The sequence below is a fragment of the Trachypithecus francoisi genome, unplaced genomic scaffold (genome assembly GCF_009764315.1).
Source record: "Trachypithecus francoisi isolate TF-2019V2 unplaced genomic scaffold, Tfra_2.0 Lachesis_group12, whole genome shotgun sequence".
In the NCBI taxonomy this organism is placed as follows: domain Eukaryota; kingdom Metazoa; phylum Chordata; class Mammalia; order Primates; family Cercopithecidae; genus Trachypithecus; species Trachypithecus francoisi.
This window is the reverse complement of record NW_022681457.1, coordinates 7,902,009-7,921,316: the sequence shown is the minus strand read 5'-3', so window position 1 is coordinate 7,921,316 and position 19,308 is coordinate 7,902,009. Positions and strand designations below refer to the sequence as shown.

Sequence of the window (19,308 nt, the reverse complement as noted above, 5' to 3'; positions counted from 1 at the left end):
TCCTAGAGGATAAAGCCGTATTCTCATTCCATCTATTATTATTATTATTTCTTCTGAAACAGAGTCTTGCTCTGTTGCCCAGGCTACAGTGCAGTGGCATGATCTCAACTTACTGCAACCTCTGCCTCACAGATTGAAGCGATTCTCCTGCCTCAGCCAACCTAGTAGCTGGGTTTATAGGTGTGGGCCACCATACCTTGCTATTTTTTTTTGTATTTTTAGGAGATACGTGGTTTCACCATGCTGGCCAGGCTGGTCTCGAACTCCCTACCTCAGGCAATCCACCTGCCTCGTTCTCCCAAAATGCTGGGATTACAGGTTTGAGCCACCGTGCTTGGCCAAATATTGCTACTTTTTATGTTTTTAAAACCTTTACATGTATAAATATATATATATACATACACACACATCTATATATATATGATACATATAAACTGACACATATATATTTTGGAAATCTGGGGAAAATGACAACCCTTTTTATTAACATCTAATTTCTTGTGAGTCTGTGTAGGTTTTATTATTTTTTGGACATATATACACAAAGTAGATTTTCATACTTTGAGTAAGTCTGTTTTCATCTATTTTATTTTCTTTTGAGATAAGGTCTCACTCTGTTGTCCAGGCTGGAGTGCAGTGGCATGATCTTAGCTCACTGCAACCTCTACCCTCAAGCTCAAGCCATCCCCAACCTCTGCCTCTGAGGTAGCTTGGTACCACATGTGGGTACCACCATGCCTGGTTAATTTTTTTTTTTTTTTTTGAGACGGTGTCTTACTGGAATGCAGTATTGTGATCTCAGCTCACTGCAACCTCTGCTTTCCTGGTTCAAGCAATTCTCCTGCCTCAGCCTCCTGAGTAGCTGGGAATACAGGCAAGTTCCACCTTGCCAGGATAATGTTTTGGTATTTTCAGTAGAGATGTCGTTTCACCTTGTTAGCCACGATGGTCTCAATTTCCTAACCTCATGATCTACCCACTTCACCCTCCCAAAGTGTTGAAATTACAGGCATGAGCCACCTCGCCCCTCCTTTTTTTTTTTTTTTTGAGGCAAATTATTAGTTTCCCAGGTTGGAGTGCAGTGGCACGAACTTGGATCACTGCAACCTCTGCCTCCCATGTTCAAGCGATTCTTCTGTTTTGGCCTCCCAAGTAGCTGGGATTATAGTCAAGTGCCATCACCCCTGGGTAATTTTTTTATATGTTTAGGAGAGACAGTGTTTCACCATTTTGGCCATGCTGGTCTTAAACTCCTGACCTCAGGTGATCTGCCTGCTTCAGCCTCACAGAGTGCTGGGGTTACAGGCATGAGCCACCATGCCCAGCCCCACCAATTATTATTAAATATATGTTGTTATATTGAAACATCACATGATGTATATATTTGTTTTTTGGTAACACCCAAGCAAAGCTGCAGCTTAGGTCCTTGTCCATACGGCATCTCCTCTCCCTGTGGCGCCCTCCACCCTCCTTCCAGCCTCCCTGGGGATCCCTACTGTCAGTTTTGTGCCGGGATTACAGGCATGTGTCACTGCGCCCACCTAAATTTTACTGTGGATGTTGTCATCTTCGAAGACATCAGTCGTGCTCTCTCATCTACATAATGAATGTTACTTGGTGTGTCAATAAAAGTTTCAAACATTTCTCTAAAAGGAACCCTATGTTGATTTTTATTTATTTCTTGTGTTTTTCACAAACATAAGAAATTCATACTGAGAGTGTGTCTTGACGTCTTCTCAAAGTGTAATAAAAACATCATGTGGTGAAAAATCCCTTACTCGAATTTGTCAGAACCTTCACTGCAACTAAATCCATGCTTTCCCTTCTCTTCTCATTTTCTGTAAAAACAAGAACTCCTCCCATAGCCATTTCCTTAAAATGTGTTTTCATTTCAGGGTCTACTGACATTCAGGGATGTGGCCATAGAATTCTCTCAGGAGGAGTGGAAATGCCTGGACCCTGCTCAGAGGACTCTATACAGAGATGTGATGTTGGAGAATTATAGGAACCTGGTCTCCCTGGGTGAGGATAACTTCCCTCCAGAAGTGGGGATGCGCCCTTGTGTGTCTTTGCATTTTCTCTTGTTGCCTCTTGGGAGTCACATCCTTGCTTGACTAAAATGGAAGCCGTATTGATTTTGGAATGAAAAGCTTCATGATGTAGCATCTGGACTTTCACTGTCCCATTTGTTTAGATCTTCTGCATTCTTCATGATACCTCAGTGAGATTTCCAGGACTAAAGTAGGCATAAAAGCTTAGGGAAGGCTGGCACTTTGGGAGGCCGAGGCATGTGGATCACTACAGGTCAGGAGTTCGAGACCAGCCTGGCCAAGATGGAGAAACCCCGTCTCTATTAAAAATACAAAAATTAGCCAGTCGTGGCACATGCATGTCATCCCAGCTCCTAGAAAGGCTGAGGAAAGAAAATCACTTGAAGCCAGGAGGTCAAGGTTGCAGTGAGCAGAGAACACACCACTGCACTCCAGCCTGGGCAACAGAGCAAGACTCTCTTAAAGAAACAAAAATAAAAATAAAACCTTACAGTAGACTTTAAACATATCCAGTTTCCTGTCTGCTTCTCCTGTGCTTTTGATTCAGTAGTTTTTGGAAGAGAGCTCCATGTCCACATATTACATATTACAATACTCCCCAAGCATTCAGAAGGAGTCAGAGGAGGAATTTGTAAAACCTTTTCCTAGATCATCTGCAATGTCTTCTTTCCTACCGAAACATAGGGCTGGGACTCCAGAAAAGCTCCAGCACATCATGGTCATTTCTTTTTATAAGCAGGAGTCTCTGACCTGTTAAGCCTGTTAAACAGGAGTCTCCACATCAGAGCAAGGGAAAGAGCCCTGGACCATGGAGAGTAAAGTGAAAATAGCAAGAAATTCCAGCTGGGTGGGAATGTATTACAGGTGTAAAGGCAGGTAAGGGCTCAGATGGGCAGAGTGGAAGCTCCACCTTCCAATAGTGTGTGGGGAAGCTCTCTGCAAATGGGAAAATTCTGTGGGAAAAGGAAAGTTGAAATCCTTACATCTCTGAAAGGACATCTTTCTTTGCCCTCACTTGCCCTTCTGCTGTTTCTCTTCCCTTCCCTTCCCTTCCTTCCCTTCCCTTCCCTTCCCTTTTCTTCCCTTTCCTCTCTTTCTTTCTTAGGAGGAGTCTCGCTCCATCTTCCAGGCTGGAGTGCAGTGGCCCAATCTCTGCTCACTGCAAGCTCCTCCTCCCAGGTTCATGCCATTCTCCTGCCCCAGCCTCCTGAGTTACTGGGATTACAGGTGCCCGCCAATAGACCTGGCTAAGTTTTTGTATTTTTAGTAGAGACGGGGTTTCATCATGTTACCCGTGTGGTCTCGATCTGCTGACCTGGTGATCCTTCCACCTGGGCCTCCCAAAGTGCTGGGATTACAGGTGTGAGCCACCGCACCCGGCCTCTTTTTTTTTTTTTTAATGACAGAATCTTACTTTGTCACCCAAGCTACAGTGCAGTGGTGGAATCCTGTCTAAATGCAGCCTCCACCTCCTGGGCTCAAATGTTTCTTGTGGCCCAGCTTCCTGAGTAGCTGGAACTGCAGGTACTCATCACCATGCCCAGCTAATTTTTGTGTTTTTAGTAGAGATGGGGTTTCACCGTGTTGGCCAGGCTGGTCTCAAACTCCTCATCTCGAGTGATCCACCTGCCTCGGCTTCCCAAAGTGCTGGGATTACAGGCATGAGCCGTCATGCCCAATCATTATTATTTTAAATAGTTTTGTCTTTTAGTTCTTAGTAAACATGTAAGTGGCTGAAGCATGACTCCAGGGTGAATATAACAATCACGTTACTGTCCATTCCTTTCAGTATGCAGAAGTGAAGTGTGTTGTATAGATATTTGGGCAGAGGTTGTTGTTGCAGGTATCTTAAACATCTTAAAATATAGCATAATGATGAAACTTAAAATTTCCATAACCTGGACATGTACAGTGGCTCACGCCTATTTTCCCAGCACTTTGGGAGGACGAAGTGGGCAGATCACCTAAGGTCAGGAGTTCAAAACCATCCTGGCTAATATGTCAAAACTTCATCTCTACCAAAATTACAAAAATTAGCCAGGTACAGTGGTGGGTGGTTGTAATCCCAACTACTCAGGAGGTGGAGACAGGAGAGTTCCTTGAGGCAGGATAGTTTCTTGAACCCGTGAGGCAGAGGTTGCGCCACGATTGCACCATTACACTCCATCGTGGGATTCAGAGTGAGACTCCACCTCAAAATAAATAAATAAATAAATAAATCTATACCCTGCAAAAACTACTTCTCCAGTAGAACTTTTTTTTATTATTATTAGTTTTTAGTTTTATTATTTTTTTTTGAGATGGAGTCTCGCTCTGTCGTCCAGACTGGAGTGCTGTGGTGCGATCTTGGTTCACTACAAGCTCCACCTCCCAGGTTCACGCCATTCTTCTGCCTCAGCCTCCCAAGTAGCTGGGACTACAGGTGCCCGCCACCACGCCCGGCTAAGTTTTTGTATTTTTAGTAGAGATGGAGTTTCACTCTGTTAGCCAGGATGGTCTCAATCTCCTGACCTTGTGATCCACCTGCCTCTGCTTCCCAAAGTGCTGGGATTACAGACATGAACCACCACACCAGGCCTTTTTTTTTTTTATTTATGTCAGTTATTTCTGTGTATGTTGCATATCCATTAACATATATGTACAGTATTTTTTCATACCTTTTTATTTTAAAGGATATGAAAAAAGTTTAGTTATGAAGAAAAGGAACACTTATGCCAGTTTCTGTATCTGTCCTTTTATTAATCAATTATGTATTTATGAGACAGAGTTTTGCTCTTGTCACTCAGGCTGAAGTGCAGTGCTGTGATCTTGGCTCACCACAACCTCTGACTCCTGGGTTCAACCCATTCTCCTGCCTCAGCCTCCTGAGTAGCTGGAATTACAGGCATGTGCCACCACACCCAGCTAATTTTGTACTTTTAGTAGAGACAGGGTTTCTGCTTGTTCACCAGGCTGGTCTTGAACTGACCTCAGGTGATCCACTTGACTTGTCCTCCCAAAATGCTGGGATTACAGGTGGGTGTGAACCACCATGCCTGGCCTGCCTTTTTTTTTTTTTTAATTTACCTTTACTGGAGAACTTTATATATGTTTGTGAGTTGGAGTTACTCTTTAGCCTTCTTTCATTTCTTTTGTTTGTTTGTTTGTTTGTTTTTGTTTTTTTGTTTGTTTGTTTGTTTTGAGACGGAGTCTTGCTCTGTCGCCCGGGCTGGAGTGCAGTGACCGGATCTCGGCTCGCTGCAAGCTCCGCCTCCCGGGTTTACACCATTCTCCTGCCTCAGCCTCCGGAGTAGCTGGGACTACAGGTGCCCGCCACCTCGCCCGGCTAGTTTTTTTGTATTTTTAGTAGAGACGGGGTTTCACCGTGTTAGCCAGGATGGTCTTAATCTCCTGACCTCGTGATCTGCCCGTCTCGGCCTCCCAAAGTGCTGGGATTACAGGCTTGAGCCACCGCGCCCGGCCTTTTTTTTTTTTTTTTTTTTTTAATCTTTGAGGTGGAGTCTTAGTCTGTCACCCAGGCTAACGTGCGGTGGTATCATCTAGGCTCACTGCAACCTCCACTTCCCAGGTTCAAGCGATTCTCCTGCCTCAGCCTCCCAAGTAGCTGGGACTATAGGCGAATGCCAACATCCTGGGATAATTTTTTTGTATTTTTTTAGTAGAGACAGAGTTTTACCTTGTTAGCCAGGATGGTCTAGATCTCCTGACCTTGTGATCTCCAGCCTTAGCCTCCCAAAATGCTGGGATCACTGGCATGAGTCACGGCACCCGGCCTGTCTCAACGTTTTTAAAACATGTTAATGCTAGTAGATGACTTCAAGTATTGCAAGTTTTACAGTACTCTTAATTACCTTTGTTTAATAAGATTTGTCACCTTCAGTGATGTCGATGATGAGATGTCCCTCTTCCTGTCTCTGTCATTTCACTGTCCTGTCAGAAACAGTAGATTCCTTGAGGTCAGGAGTTTGAGAACAGTCTGGCCAACATGGTGAAACCTCGAATGTACTAAATGCCAAAAATGGGCCAGACACAGTGGCTCACACCTGTAATCCCAGCAATTTGGGAGGCCAAGATAGGTTGATCACTTGAGGTCAGGAGTTCAAGTCAAGCCTGGCCAACATGGTGAAACCCCATCTCTATTAAAACTACAAAAATCAGCTGTGCATAGTGGTGTACACCTGTAATCCCAGCTACTTGGGCGGCTGAGGCAGGAGAATCACTTGAACCTGGGAGATGCAGGTTACAATGAGCTGAGATCACACCACCACAGTCAAGCCTGGGTGACAAAGGGAAACTCTAGACTGAAGAGGAAGAATCACTTGAGGTAGCAGAATCGTGCCACTATACTCCAGCCTGGGTGATAGAGCATGACTCGATCTGAAAAACAAACAAAAAGGGAAATAGCTTAAACTAGGAGGCTTAAGACACAGACATTTATTTCTCATGAATTTGGAAAGTGGGAAATTCAAGAGCGAGGTGCCAGCCAAATTAGTTCCTGGTGAGAGCCTTCTTCATGGTTTAGCCCGGCCATCTTCCTCCTGTGTTTTAATATGGTGGAAAGAGGAACAGGCAATGAGCTCTTTAATATCTCTTTATAAATGCACTAGTCCTATTCACAAGTAGTCAACACCCATGACTCAGTTCTCTCAAGTTCCGCATCTGCAGGAACATCCTATTAGAGAATACCAAATCTACCGAAGCTTATTTGAAAAGTATTTATCTTATTTTATTTTTTTGAGAAGGAATATCATCCTGTCATCCAGGCTGGAGAACAGTGGCATGATCTTGGCTCACTGCAACCTCCACCTCCCGGGTTCAAACGATTCCTGCCTCAGACTCCCAAGTAGCTGGGATTACAGGCACCTGCCCCCATGCCCAGCTAATTTTTTTGTATTTTTAGTAGAGATGGGCTTTCACCTTGTTGTCCAGGCTGGTCTTAACTCCTGACCTCATGATTCACCCGCCTCAGCCTGCCAAAGTTCTGGGATTACTGGTATGTGTCACAGCACCCGGTCGTTAGTCAATTCTTATTCTTTATAATGCTGTGTATTTTCTTGACCTCATATATCAGAAGGTAGTGATCTTAACATGTATTTCAGGTCTTATGTTGTGTACTGGTGGTAAGTACAAGTTTTGGCTTTTTTCTTAAGAGGGAATTGTTTAGAATTCTTCAGCCTTATAAATCTACTTATTATTTTCTTGCTTGTTTTATAATGGGTTACAATATTTGATTAATTGATTTTTATGATTTTACAAGTGACTTTTCGGTATGTGGTATGCAATATAACTGACACACTCTACTCGTTAATGTCACCAAGTGGCACTAGGTGCAGTGGCTCATGCCTCTAATCCCAGGACTTTGGGAAGCCAAGACATGTGGATCACCTGAGGTCAGGAGTTTGAGACCAGCCTGGCCAAATGGTGAAACCCCATCTCTACTAAAAATACAAAAATTAGTGGGCTGGGCATGGTAGCTCACACCTGTAATCCCAACACTGGGATGCCAGGGTGGGTGGATCACAGGGTCAGGAGATTGAGACCATCCTCACTTACATGGTGAAACCCCATCTCTACTAAAAATACAAAAAATTAGCCAGGTATGGTGGCAGGCACCTGTAGTCCCGGCTGCTTGGGAGGCTGAGGTGGGAGAATGGCATGAACCTGGGAAGCGGAGCTTGCAGTGAGCTAAGATCACGCCACTGCACTCCAGTCTGGGCGACAGAGCAAGACTCTGCCTCAAAAAAAAAAAAAAAATTAGGTGAGGGGCATGGTGGCAAGTGCCTGTAATCCCAGGTGCTCAGGAGGCTGAGGCAAGAGACTCACTTGAACCCAGGAGGCAGAGGTTGCAGTAAGCCAAGATCTACAGCCTGGGTGACAGTGAGACTCCATCTCAAAAAAATAAAAATACTAAAAACAAAAAAAAAAGTCACAACATGCCTGTTACTCATGGATATAGTTAATTTTGTAACAGTTATTCAGAAAAATATGGTATTAACATTTTATTTTTTTTGAGACAGAGTCTTACTCTGTTGCCCAGGATGGAGTGCAGTGGCATGATCTCAGCTTACCACAATCTTTGTCTCTTGAGTTCAAGTGATTATCCTGTCTCAGCCTCCCAAGTACCTAGGATTACAGGCACCTGGGACTATGACCAGCTAGTTTTTGTATTTTTAGTAGAGACAGGGTTTTGTCATGTTGGCCAGGCTGGTTGAACTCCTGACTTGAGGTGATCCGCCTGCCTAGGCCTCCCAAAGTACTGGGATTACAGGTGTGAGGCACCACCCCCTGCCTTTTTTTTTGCTTTTTGGGATGGAGTCTCACTTTGACACCCAGGCTGGAGTGCAGTGTGTGATGTTGGCTCACTGCAACCTTTGCATCTTGGCTTAACGCAATTCTTGTACCTCAGCCTCCGGAGAAGCTGGGAATACAGGTGTGGGCCACCATACCTGGCTAATTTTTGTAATCTTTTGTTATTTTGTCAATGCCATGATTGTTTGACAACATAGAATTTCAATTGATCTTGACTATCCTTACAACAACTTGTTGTGAATTATTTACCAATATAGTATATTGTCTGTTTTTTTAGCAGTTATTTGTATATACTAAATATGCTGTAAATATCAATATATATTTTGGCCGGGTGCGGTGGCTCAAGGCTGTAATCCCAGCACTTTGGGAGGCCGAGACGGGCAGATCACGAGGTCAGGAGATCGAGACCATCCTGGTTAACATGGTGAAACCCCGTCTCTACTAAAAGATACAAAAAACTAGCCGGGGGAGGTGGCAGGCGCCTGTAGTCCCAGCTACTCCGGAGGCTGAGGCAGGAGAATGGCGTAAACCCGGGAGGTGGAGCTTGCAGTGAGCTGAGATCCGGCCACTGCACTCCAGCCTGGGAGACAGAGCCAGACTCCGTCTCAAAAAAAAATATATATATATATATATATATTTTCTTTTTTGATGTGACACTGATACGCTTTTTGCACAGTGTGATACACTTTAGAGTGTCAGTGGAAAAACACTCCTTACTTTAGGCTTATGCATGTTTGTGGCCTGTCAGTGTTTTGTCAATAATATTGGAAATGGCTTCCACAGAAATGATTTGAAGTACATGGAATCACCCTTTATTTATTAAAGAATCTTACTCCTTTTGTGTTCCTAAACTTTGAAGCTCAAGTTCGGGAAGTTTAAAATAAGTATTGTTTTTTGTGTCATAGTTACATATTTCAGTATTATATACCATCTGTACTTAATTGGAAACCTATTGGTGTTTATATTTTGCAGATATCTCTTCCAAATGCGTGATGAAGACATTGTCATCAACAGGGCAAGGCAATACAGAAGTGATCCACAAAGGGACATTGCAAAGACAAGCAAGTCATCACATTGGAGAATGTTGCTTCCAGGAAATTGCAACAGATATTCATGACTTTGTTTTTCAGTGGCCAGAAGATGAAACAAATGACCATGAAGCACCCATGACAGAAATGAAAAAGTTGACAGGTAGTACAGACCGGTGTGATCAAATGCTTGCTGGAAACAAGCCTATTAAAGATCAGCTTGGATCAAGCTTTCATTCGCATCTGCCTGAACTGTGTATATTTCAGCCCAAAGGGAAAATTGATAATCAAGTGGAGAAGTCTATCAACAATGCTTCCTCAGTTTCAACATCCCAAAGAATTTCTTTTAGGCCCAAAACCCACATTTCTAATAAGTATGGGAATAATTCCTTTCATTCTTCATTACTCAGAAAAAAATGGAATGTAAACATGAGAGAAAAATCTTTCCAATACGTTGAGAGCAGCAAAGCCTTCAATTGTAGCTCACTCTTTAAAAAACATCAGATAATCCATTTAGGAGAGAAACAATATAAATGTGATGTATGTGGCAAGCTCTTTAATCAGAAGCGATACCTTGCATGCCATAGTAGATGTCACATTGGTGAGAAACCTTACAAGTGTAATGAGTGCAGCAAGACCTTCAGTCACAATTCATCCCTCTTCATTCACAAAGCACTTCATACTGGAGAGAAACCTTATGAATGTGAAGAATGTGACAAAGTTTTCAGTCGCAAATCACACCTTGAAAGACATAGGAGAATTCATACTGGAGATAAATCTTACAAATGTGAAGAATGTGACAAACTTTTCAGTCACAAATCATATCTTGAAAGACATGGGAAGATGCATACTGGAGAAAAACCATATAAATGTAAGGTTTGTGACAAGGCTTTCGTGTGTAATTCATACCTGGCAATACATACTACAATTCACACTGGAGAGAAACCTTACAAGTGTATTGAATGTGGCAAGTTTTTCAATCAACGCTCAACCCTTGCCTACCATCATAGACTTCATACTGGAGAGAAACCTTACAAATGTGAAGAATGCAATAAAGTTTTCAGTCGCAAATCACACCTTGAAAGACATAGGAGAATTCATACTGGAGAGAAACCATACAAATGTAATGTTTGTGACAAGGCTTTTGCGTGTAATTCATACTTGGCAATACATAGTATAATTCACACTGGAGAGAAACCTTACAAGTGTAATGAATGTGGCAAGTTTTTTAATCAACGATCAACCCTTGCAGGACATCGTAGAGTTCATACTGGAGAGAAACCTTACAAATGTGAAGAATGTGACAAAGATTTCAGTCGCAAATCACACCTCGAAAGACATAGGAAGATTCATACTGGAGAGAAACCATATAAATGTAAGGTTTGTGACAAGACTTTCCAAAGGGATTCACACCTGGCACAACATCAGAGAGTTCACACTGGAGAGAAACCTTACACATGTAATGAATGTGGCAAGGTTTTCAGTATAAAAGCAAACCTTGCATGTCACCATAAACGTCATACTGGAGAGAAACCTCATAAATGTTACAAATGTGAAGAATGTGAGAAAGTTTTCAGTCGTAAATCACACCTGGAAAGACATAGGAGGATTCATACTGGAGAGAAACCATACTATTGTAAGGTTTGTGACAAGGCTTTCTGGAGTGATTCACACCTGGCACAACATCAGAGAGTTCATACTGGAGAGAAACCTTACAAGTGTAATGAGTGTGGCAAGACCTTCCATCGGATATCATCCCTTGTAAGCCATCGTAGATATCATACTGGAGAGAAACCTTACAAGTGTAATGAGTGTGGCAAGACCTTCACTAGAAATTCAGGCCTTGTAATTCATAAGGCAATTCATACTGGAGAGAAACCTTACAAGTGTAATGAATGTGGCAAGGGTTTTAATCAACAAGGACATCTTGCACAACATCAGAGAGTACATACTGGAAAGAAATTTTACAAGTGTAATGAGTGTGACAAGACCTTCAATCAGATGTCATTTCTTCTACACCGTCATAGACTTCATACTGGAGAGAAACCTTACAAGTGTAATGAATGTGGCATGGATTTTAATCAACAATCACACCTTGCAAGTCATCATAGACTTCATATTGCAGAGAAATTTTACAAATGTGAAGAATGTGACAAAGTTTTCAGTTGCAAATCACAGCTTGAAAGACATAGGATAATTCATACTGGAAAGAAACCATAGAAATGTAAGGTTTGGGACAAGACTTTTGGGAGTGATTCACACCTGGCAAAACACACTAGAATTCACACTGGAGAGAAACCTTACAAGTGCAATGAATGTGGCAGAGCCTTTAGTGGGCAGTCACCACTTATTCACCATCAAGTAATCCATGGTATAGGGAAACTTGACTAATGTAATGATTGTCACAAAGTTTTCAGTAATGCTATAATCATTGCAAATCTTTGGAGAATCTGTAATGAAGAGAGATCTTACAAGTGTAATAAATGTGGCAAATTTTTCAGACATCGTTCATATATTGTGGTTCATCAGCAAACTCATGCTGAAGAGAAACCTTTTGCCTGTAATCCAGCACTTTGAGAGGCCAAGACAGGTAACTCACTGGAGGTCAGGAGTTTGAGAACAGCCTGGCCAAGAGACGTGTACCACTTTTTTCAGCCTGTCTTTTCTTTACCTTTTTTTTTTTTTTTTTGATGGAGTCTTGCTCTGTCACCCTGGCTGGAGTGCATTGGCATGATCTCAGCTCACTGGAACTTCCACCTCCCAGGTTCAAGTGATTCTCCTGCCTCAGTCTCCAGAGTAGCTAGGACTAAAGTTGTGTGCCACCATACCTGGGTAATTTTTTTAATTTTTACTAGAGACTGGGTTTCACCGTGTTAGCTAGGATGGTCTTGATCCTCTAACCTGATGATCCACCCACCTCCACCTCCCAAATTGCTGAGATTACAAGCGTGAGCCACCGTTCCTGGCCTGTTTTTGGTTTCTTTAACAAAAAGTTATAGGGAATTTAATGGGTATTGTGTTGAATCTAAATAACATTCAGTTATATAACCAGGAATATTAATTTTTCCAATCAATAACGGTTGTATATCTATACATGTTTTTAATCATTCTGATCAATGTTTGTAGATTTTAAGGTACAAACTTCTCAAATTTTATGTTTATTCCTAAGTATTTCTGACTTTAAATTCTCTAGCAAATGGAAGTGTTTTAATTTTTTTAATTGTTTATTGTTAACGTATGGAAATTCACCTAATTTTTGGTGCTGTTATTTTATTCTGCAAATACACTGAATGTATTAGTTCCAGTTGTATTTTGCTTGAAACTTTGTGATTTTCTTCACAGAAGATCATGTCTTCTACAAACAAATAGAACTTTGCTTCTTTCTTTCTGTTTTGGATTTGTTTGATTTCTTTTACTATTTCATTGCTCTGGCTAGGACAACCAGTATTTACTGAATAGAAGGGGTGAAGGCATTCTTGCATCATCTGAGATCCTACAGGAAAAGTATTCCTTTTTCCTTGATTGGTTATTTCCACTGCGGTCATTTCATGGATGGTCTTTGTATTGTTGAAGTAAATTTCCTTCTGTATCTATTTTGTTTAGGATTTCCATGATGACTGGATGTTGGATTTTGTGAATTGCTTTTTCTCCATCTATTGAGATGACGTGATTTTCATCTTTCATTCTGTTCAAGTGGTATATCACATTGATTTGCTTAAAATATGTTGAACCATCCTTGCATCTCAGAAATAAGTGGCACTTGAATATCTACAATCCTTTTTATATCCTCTTGAATACAGTTTGCTAGTACAAGGGATCTTCATGAAGTTCAGGGGAAAAAACATAAGAAAATTGTGGAAAAAACATAAGAAAATTGTGCATGAATGTCACATTTTTTGCACCAATATAAACTGATACAAATCTGTTATAATGTCTGAACAGGGTCTAGTTTGAGGCACTCAGAAGGGTAAGACATGAGTCTGAAAAGAAACTTAAAGCAACATAATTCTGCATAACTGAACATAATTCTGCAAAATTGAAATAAGAAGAAACATCAAATTTATGATGAGATCAGATGCAGTTGTTCAGGCCTGTAATCCCAGCACTTTCAGAGGCCGAGATAGTTGGGTCATGTGAGCCCTGGTATTCAAGAACAGCCTGGGAAGAATGATGAACCCCCTTCTCTACAAAAATACAAAGATTAGCTGAGCATGTTGGCACATGTCTGCTGGTTCAGCTTCTGTGGAGTCTGCAGTGGGAGGACGGCTTGAGTCTGGGAGGTTGAAGCTACAGGGAGTGATGATCATGCTACTGTACTCCAGTGTGGGTAACTGAGAGAGATAGTGTCTCAAAAAATGAATACAGTGAAGTTCAGGTAGACTGACAATGAAATCATTGATGCTTTATGAAAAGTATGGGGATGATGCTCAAAATAAATCACTAGTTTGTAAATAGATAACTCATTTTAAGTCGGGAGAAGACAATGTAGAAAGTGATGCATGGAGCAGCAGGCAGACCATCCACATTAGTTTTACAGACAAAAATAAATGTTGTTCATGTTGCAATGAAAAGGACTGACAGCTAGCAGCAGAAACAGTAGTTAGGAGTTTGAGACCAGCCTGGATAACATGGTGAATCCCTGTCTCTACTGAAAATATAACAATTAGCTGGGCATGGTGGCTGTCACCTGTTATCACAGCTACTCAGGGTCTGAGACAGGAGAATCATTTGAACCTGGGAGGCTGAGGTTGCAGTGAACTGAGATGGCACCATTGGACTCTAGACTGAGCAACAACAGTGAAACTCTAAGAAAAAAAAAAGGTTTGGCCCCTTTCTTCTCTCCACCATCATGGTGTGTGCTTGACTCCACTTCTTGGCATGTCTTCTCACAAGACTTTCAGGATTACATGATTCGTGGCTAAGAAACAAAAGCAAAATCCTCTTATTCCCCAATGGATTCAGATGAAAACTGGTAGTAAAATCAGGTACTACTGTAAAATGAGACATTTTAGAAGAGCCAAGCTGTGTGTATAAGGAATTGCATGTGAGATGGCACACGTATTTGTGCTGTCTGAAGATCACTATCACGTTACCATATCAAGCTGAAAATATCACCCCTAGAAAGTTGGACATGTTCTATTGAGAATGTATTTTTTCTCCCTGGATCTGTTATGAACACCTTGGTTGGCTGGGTTCAGTAATAAATATGTGAAACCTTTCATATAAAAGTATATAAAACAGTATCAGCAAGTCACAGCGTTATGGCTGTCACAAGCTTGTGAAAGGAAATTCAAAATTACTAAGCCAAAGAGAAAAGTCAGTCTGAGAACTGCGTCAGACAAACCTGCCTTCTGTTTTATTCCTAAACAAGATAGTTACAAAGATTTTTTTTTAAAGCTACATACGCCCCTCACAAACTGGGAGCCTCAAGATCTCCACCCTAAAATAGTTCTGTTGAATTTCACTCTGGCAGTATAAACTGATACCTCGAGACCATCCTGGCTAACACGGTGAAACCCCGTCTCTACTAAAATATACAAAAAATTAGCTGGGCGAGATGGCGGGCGCCTGTAGTCCCAGCTACTCGGGAGGCTGAGGCGAGAGAATGGCGTAAACCCGGGAGGCGGAGCTTGCAGTGAGCTGAGATCCGCCACTGCACTCCAGCCTGGGCGACAGAGCGAGACTCCGTCTCAAAAAAAAAAAAAAAAAAAAAAAAAAAATAAAAATAAAAAATAAACTGATACCTTATCTCCACAGATATGGGACAGAACCATCCCTCTGCACACCTGCGACAAATGTCTATCTGATTGCTTCCCCTGTCCTATTGTTTATGTAAAAATGCCAGTCACTGAGTCAGCTGAGGCGTAAGTGACTGTTCCTCCTCCCCCTCTGAAATATAAATTGTGTATTTAGTGAAAGGCTGCTGATCAAAGACTCAAGGAATGTGATCATTTGTTGTCTACCTGTGACCCAGAAACTCGCCAATTCCAGTTATTACACCTTTCCAGACCGGACCAATGTATGTGTTATATGTACTGATTGCTGTCTCGTGTGTCTGTAAAATGTGTGAAACCAAACTGCAGCCTCAACACCACAGGTACACATCGTCAGGACCTCCTAGGTTCGTGTTATTTGGCCTTAGATTGCCCCTGTCCCCAGACCCAGGACGCATGTGTTTCCTTTTTCTTCATTTCTATTAAAGATGGGTCTCATTCTGTTGCCCAGGAAGGAGAGCAGTGACAGGATCAGAGCTCACTGCAGCTTCAACCTCCTGGGTTCAAGGGATCCTTCCATCTCAGCCTTCAAAGTTGCTGGGACCGCAGTCGCATGCCACTGCACCAGGCAAAATTTTGTGTTCCTGGTAGAAATGGGTTTTCACCATGTTGCCCAAGATGGTCTCGAACTCCAGGGCTGAAGCGATCCAGCCGCATCGGCCTCCCAAAGTGTTGGGATTGCAGGCATGAGCCACCACGCCTGGCTTGTTTCTTAATTAAAAAAAGAAAAATAGGCCAGGTGCTGTGGCTCACGCCTGTAATCCCAGCACTTTGGGAGGCCATGGCGGGCGGGTCACCTGAGGTCAGGTATTTGAGAACAGCCTGGCTAACATGGTGAATCCTCGTCTCGACTAAAATATAGAAATTAGCTTGGTTTGTTGGTGAGTGAGTGTAATCCCGCTACTCTGGAAGCTGAGGCAGGAGAATGGCTTGAATTCGGGAGGGGGAGGTTGCAGTGAGCCAAGAGCATGCAACCCCACTCCAACTGGGCAACAGAGTGAGATTCCATCTAAAATGAAAAACTGCTTCTCAAATAAGCTTTGGTAGAATCTTATGAGCTCACATCATTGTTTTCCAAATATAACATGTGCTCAAAATTTTCTACTTTGACCCCACATTTATATATATATATATATTTTAACCTATTATAATAGTTTTTCTCTGAAATTTATTGTGTTCCGTTTTCATTGAGGACTGCATGCTTTCTAGTCTGTATCATATACTGGAAACATTTTCTAGTACCTGATAAATGATTTTAGGTTGTTTTAATGTGTACTTGATAAAGATATCAAGGAACTTTTTCTTTATGCTAACATCAAAATTTAGTTCAGGTAACCTATTATTCCATTTTCTTTCTTTATGACATCTGATTAAATAGTGAGCTGTGAGCTTCTAAGTAAATGTTCCCCTCAAGTTCCTCTGGTCCATAATATTCTTTGCAGATGTTGAAGGATGGGCTAGATTGACTTGGAACCTTTTTCCAGCAGAGCCCATGAGTTCATGAAGAAAACGTTTGCTCAGATCTGATTTGTACCGCTGCCTCTCTTTCACTGTTTTAAACACCTGTAGCTATGTGTTCACAATTGTGTTTAGTTTCGGACCTGGCGCGGTGGCTCAAGCCTGTAATCCCAGCACTTTGGGAGGCCGAGACGGGCGGATCACGAGGTCAGGAGATCGAGACCATCCTGGCTAACACGGTGAAACCCCGTCTCTACTAAAAAATACAAAAAACTAGCCGGGCGAGGTGGCGGGCGCCTGTAGTCCCAGCTACTCGGGAGGCTGAGGCAGGAGAATGGTGTAAACCCGGGAGGTGGAGCTTGCAGTGAGCTGAGATCCAGCCACTGCACTCCAGCCTGGGCGACAATAGCGAGACTCCGTCTCAAAAAAAAAAAAAAAAAAAAAAGAGAAAGAGAGAGATGAGGAAGGGAGACCTGTGGCAGTGGGTGTTATCTCGTCTCACAGCTTTAACCCACCTACCCATGTCCCCTGCAGGCCGCTCCCCTGAGCTCTAAAATCCTGTGTCCAGTTGTCTACTGAGCTCTCTGTAGGGACATGAAACAGGCATCTCCACCTTCCTGTGTCCATAAATGACTTCCTAAACCCCCAGACAAATTCCCTTACTGTCCTATGTGTTTCAGATGAGGGTGACAGTTTACTTCTGGAAGTTTAGCCAAACTTGACAGCATGTATTTTAAGTATGGGAGATAAATTACATTATTTGTAAGTGTTGTAATTTATACTGTAAAGAGAAATTTGCATGTATACATAAAAGGAGTGAGAAAATACATCATTTCCAAAATTCTTTTGAAGTGTGGGGGAAAAATGTTTCAAGGCCTCATCCCTATGGATCTGTGCTCCCAGGACCCCTCTGACCTCATCTCTTGCCTGCGTCCTCCTTGCTTTCTCTGCTCCAGCCATGCAGGCCTCTTTCCTTTTTCTGGGGCTGAGGTTTCTCCCACCTCAGGGCCTTCACCTGTGCTGTCCCTCTGCCTAGGACTCTCTGGGCACTCAGCTGTAAGTGACAAGCAGCGTTTCTTTCCCAAGTCTTTGTTCTGACATCACTTTTACTATGGAGAACTTTGTGGTCTCCCACAGCCCCCCCATTTGTCATGACAGCTCCACTTTCACCCCCACCTCTGGTCCATGTTGCCTGTTCTGTGTGATTCTTTTTGCTCCTTCACTGTTCACTGGATCCTGGTGAGAACAAGTCTCTAAGCAGAGAGCAGAGCCAGAAGTTGGGGCTGTGCTGGGCTGGTGCCCTCTGAGTGGAGCCCAAACTTGGCTTCACATTAGGGTTCTCAGATGTTTTGCAAATACATCTTTTATGCTGTTTTATCAGAGATTGCTATTTTCACAGTATGGGATCCACCCTCAACAATACCTACAATGACACAGGTGATTCTCATCTGTCTCCAGCATTGAATGTCAAGGCAGTTTCCTCCATGTTGAGAGCTGAGATCAGCCTGTGATCCACAGGGAGGTGAGGGGGCTGCGCTCTGCATGGAGTTTGGTTAGGGCCAGATCTGTGCCCTGAAGATCTGTGCCCTGCTTCAGTGTGTGAGTGGACTTTTCCAAGAGGGAGCAAGATCTGGAAATGGGTCAAAATTACCCTTGTATGTCCTCCTGTGCCACTTTCTGGTCTCTGCATGATCTCTGGTGCAGTGGGCAGCAGAGGACCATCTTTCTCCCGGGTTAGGTCTCCCCTGTGTGAGTTTTGTCACAGGAAAGGAGGGAGTGATTTCTAAAACTTAAATCTCATATTTTTTGACTAAAGGATTGATTTCCAAAGACTCATGTGAGGAAGCCACCAAGAAGAGCAAAGAAAAGGATCCAGGGATGGCTCTTCCTCAGGTGAGTGATATTCCTCAGTGGATTCCGCTGTCTCTTTCCTTTCTGAAATGCCAGATATTGTAGTAGCCAGTCTTCTCTGAGTCTGAAGCATCCTGCCTCACACATTTGCTGGCACTGTTATGCCCAGACCGTTTGTTCCCCGAAGAAGACCACCAGAGTCCAGAGTCAAAGCCAAGCGGCAAGGATCTTTAATGCAAGTTCGAACTTGGTCCCTCCATTCCACAACATACAAGAGGGCCTTGAATGATGCATGTGCCCGCTTTTTATAACCCGATGCATACAGGATATGTAAGGTTACAGAGGTACAAAGGAATTCTTTTGGTTGCAGCATCACAACTGGTAATTTGGTTAATACAATTAACAGTTTCTATTTGTTCCCGTCCATTTAGTAAAACTACAAATGGTTGTGACTTTATCAGGGGCTCTCTAGGTGGTGTTTCTGAGATGTGTGGGGAGGGGGATGTATTTGTGTTGGGCTCAGGAAGTTGGGAAAAAATAGAGGATTGTGTTTGTACTGGGCCCAGGACTAAGATATGTGGCAGACACTGGTAATTAGAGCAGGACAGAGACTTTCACAACGTTTGTCCTTACAATGTCTGGAGTCTATAGATAACCTTAATCGGTTAGGTCCGGGGTCGATCTTTAACTAGGCTCAGGGCGCCGCCCGGGCTGTCAGGGCGCCGCCTGGGTTGTTTGCCTGTGGACTTCATTTCTGCCTTTTAGTCTTTTCATTTGATCTCTTTCAGCACTCAACCAAGACTTTTCTCAGTCCTTGTCATCGTCACTTAAATTCCA

The 19,308-nt window shown here is 42.7% G+C and overlaps 2 protein-coding genes across 6 annotated transcripts in view; one reads left to right on the top strand and one right to left on the bottom strand.

The window, feature by feature from the left end:
* Positions 1–19,308, bottom strand: part of LOC117093612 (zinc finger protein 813-like) — a 361,257-nt gene that overhangs the window by 123,780 nt on the left and 218,169 nt on the right. The window lies entirely within an intron of this gene.
* LOC117093610 (zinc finger protein 83-like) overlaps positions 1–19,308 on the top strand; it is a 241,235-nt gene that overhangs the window by 25,269 nt on the left and 196,658 nt on the right. The window contains exons 3-4 of one of the 2 annotated variants that reach the window (XR_004441177.1): positions 1,896–2,022; positions 12,992–13,026. Coding sequence is in view for 1 of the 2 variants with exons in the window: in XM_033228958.1 (XP_033084849.1) it covers positions 1,896–2,022; positions 9,333–11,608 (2,403 nt within the window). In the remaining variant the exon portion in view is untranslated. Of the gene's footprint in view, positions 1–1,895; positions 2,023–9,332; positions 12,071–12,991 lie in introns of those variants that run through there. The other variant, XM_033228958.1, reaches the window with a different exon arrangement.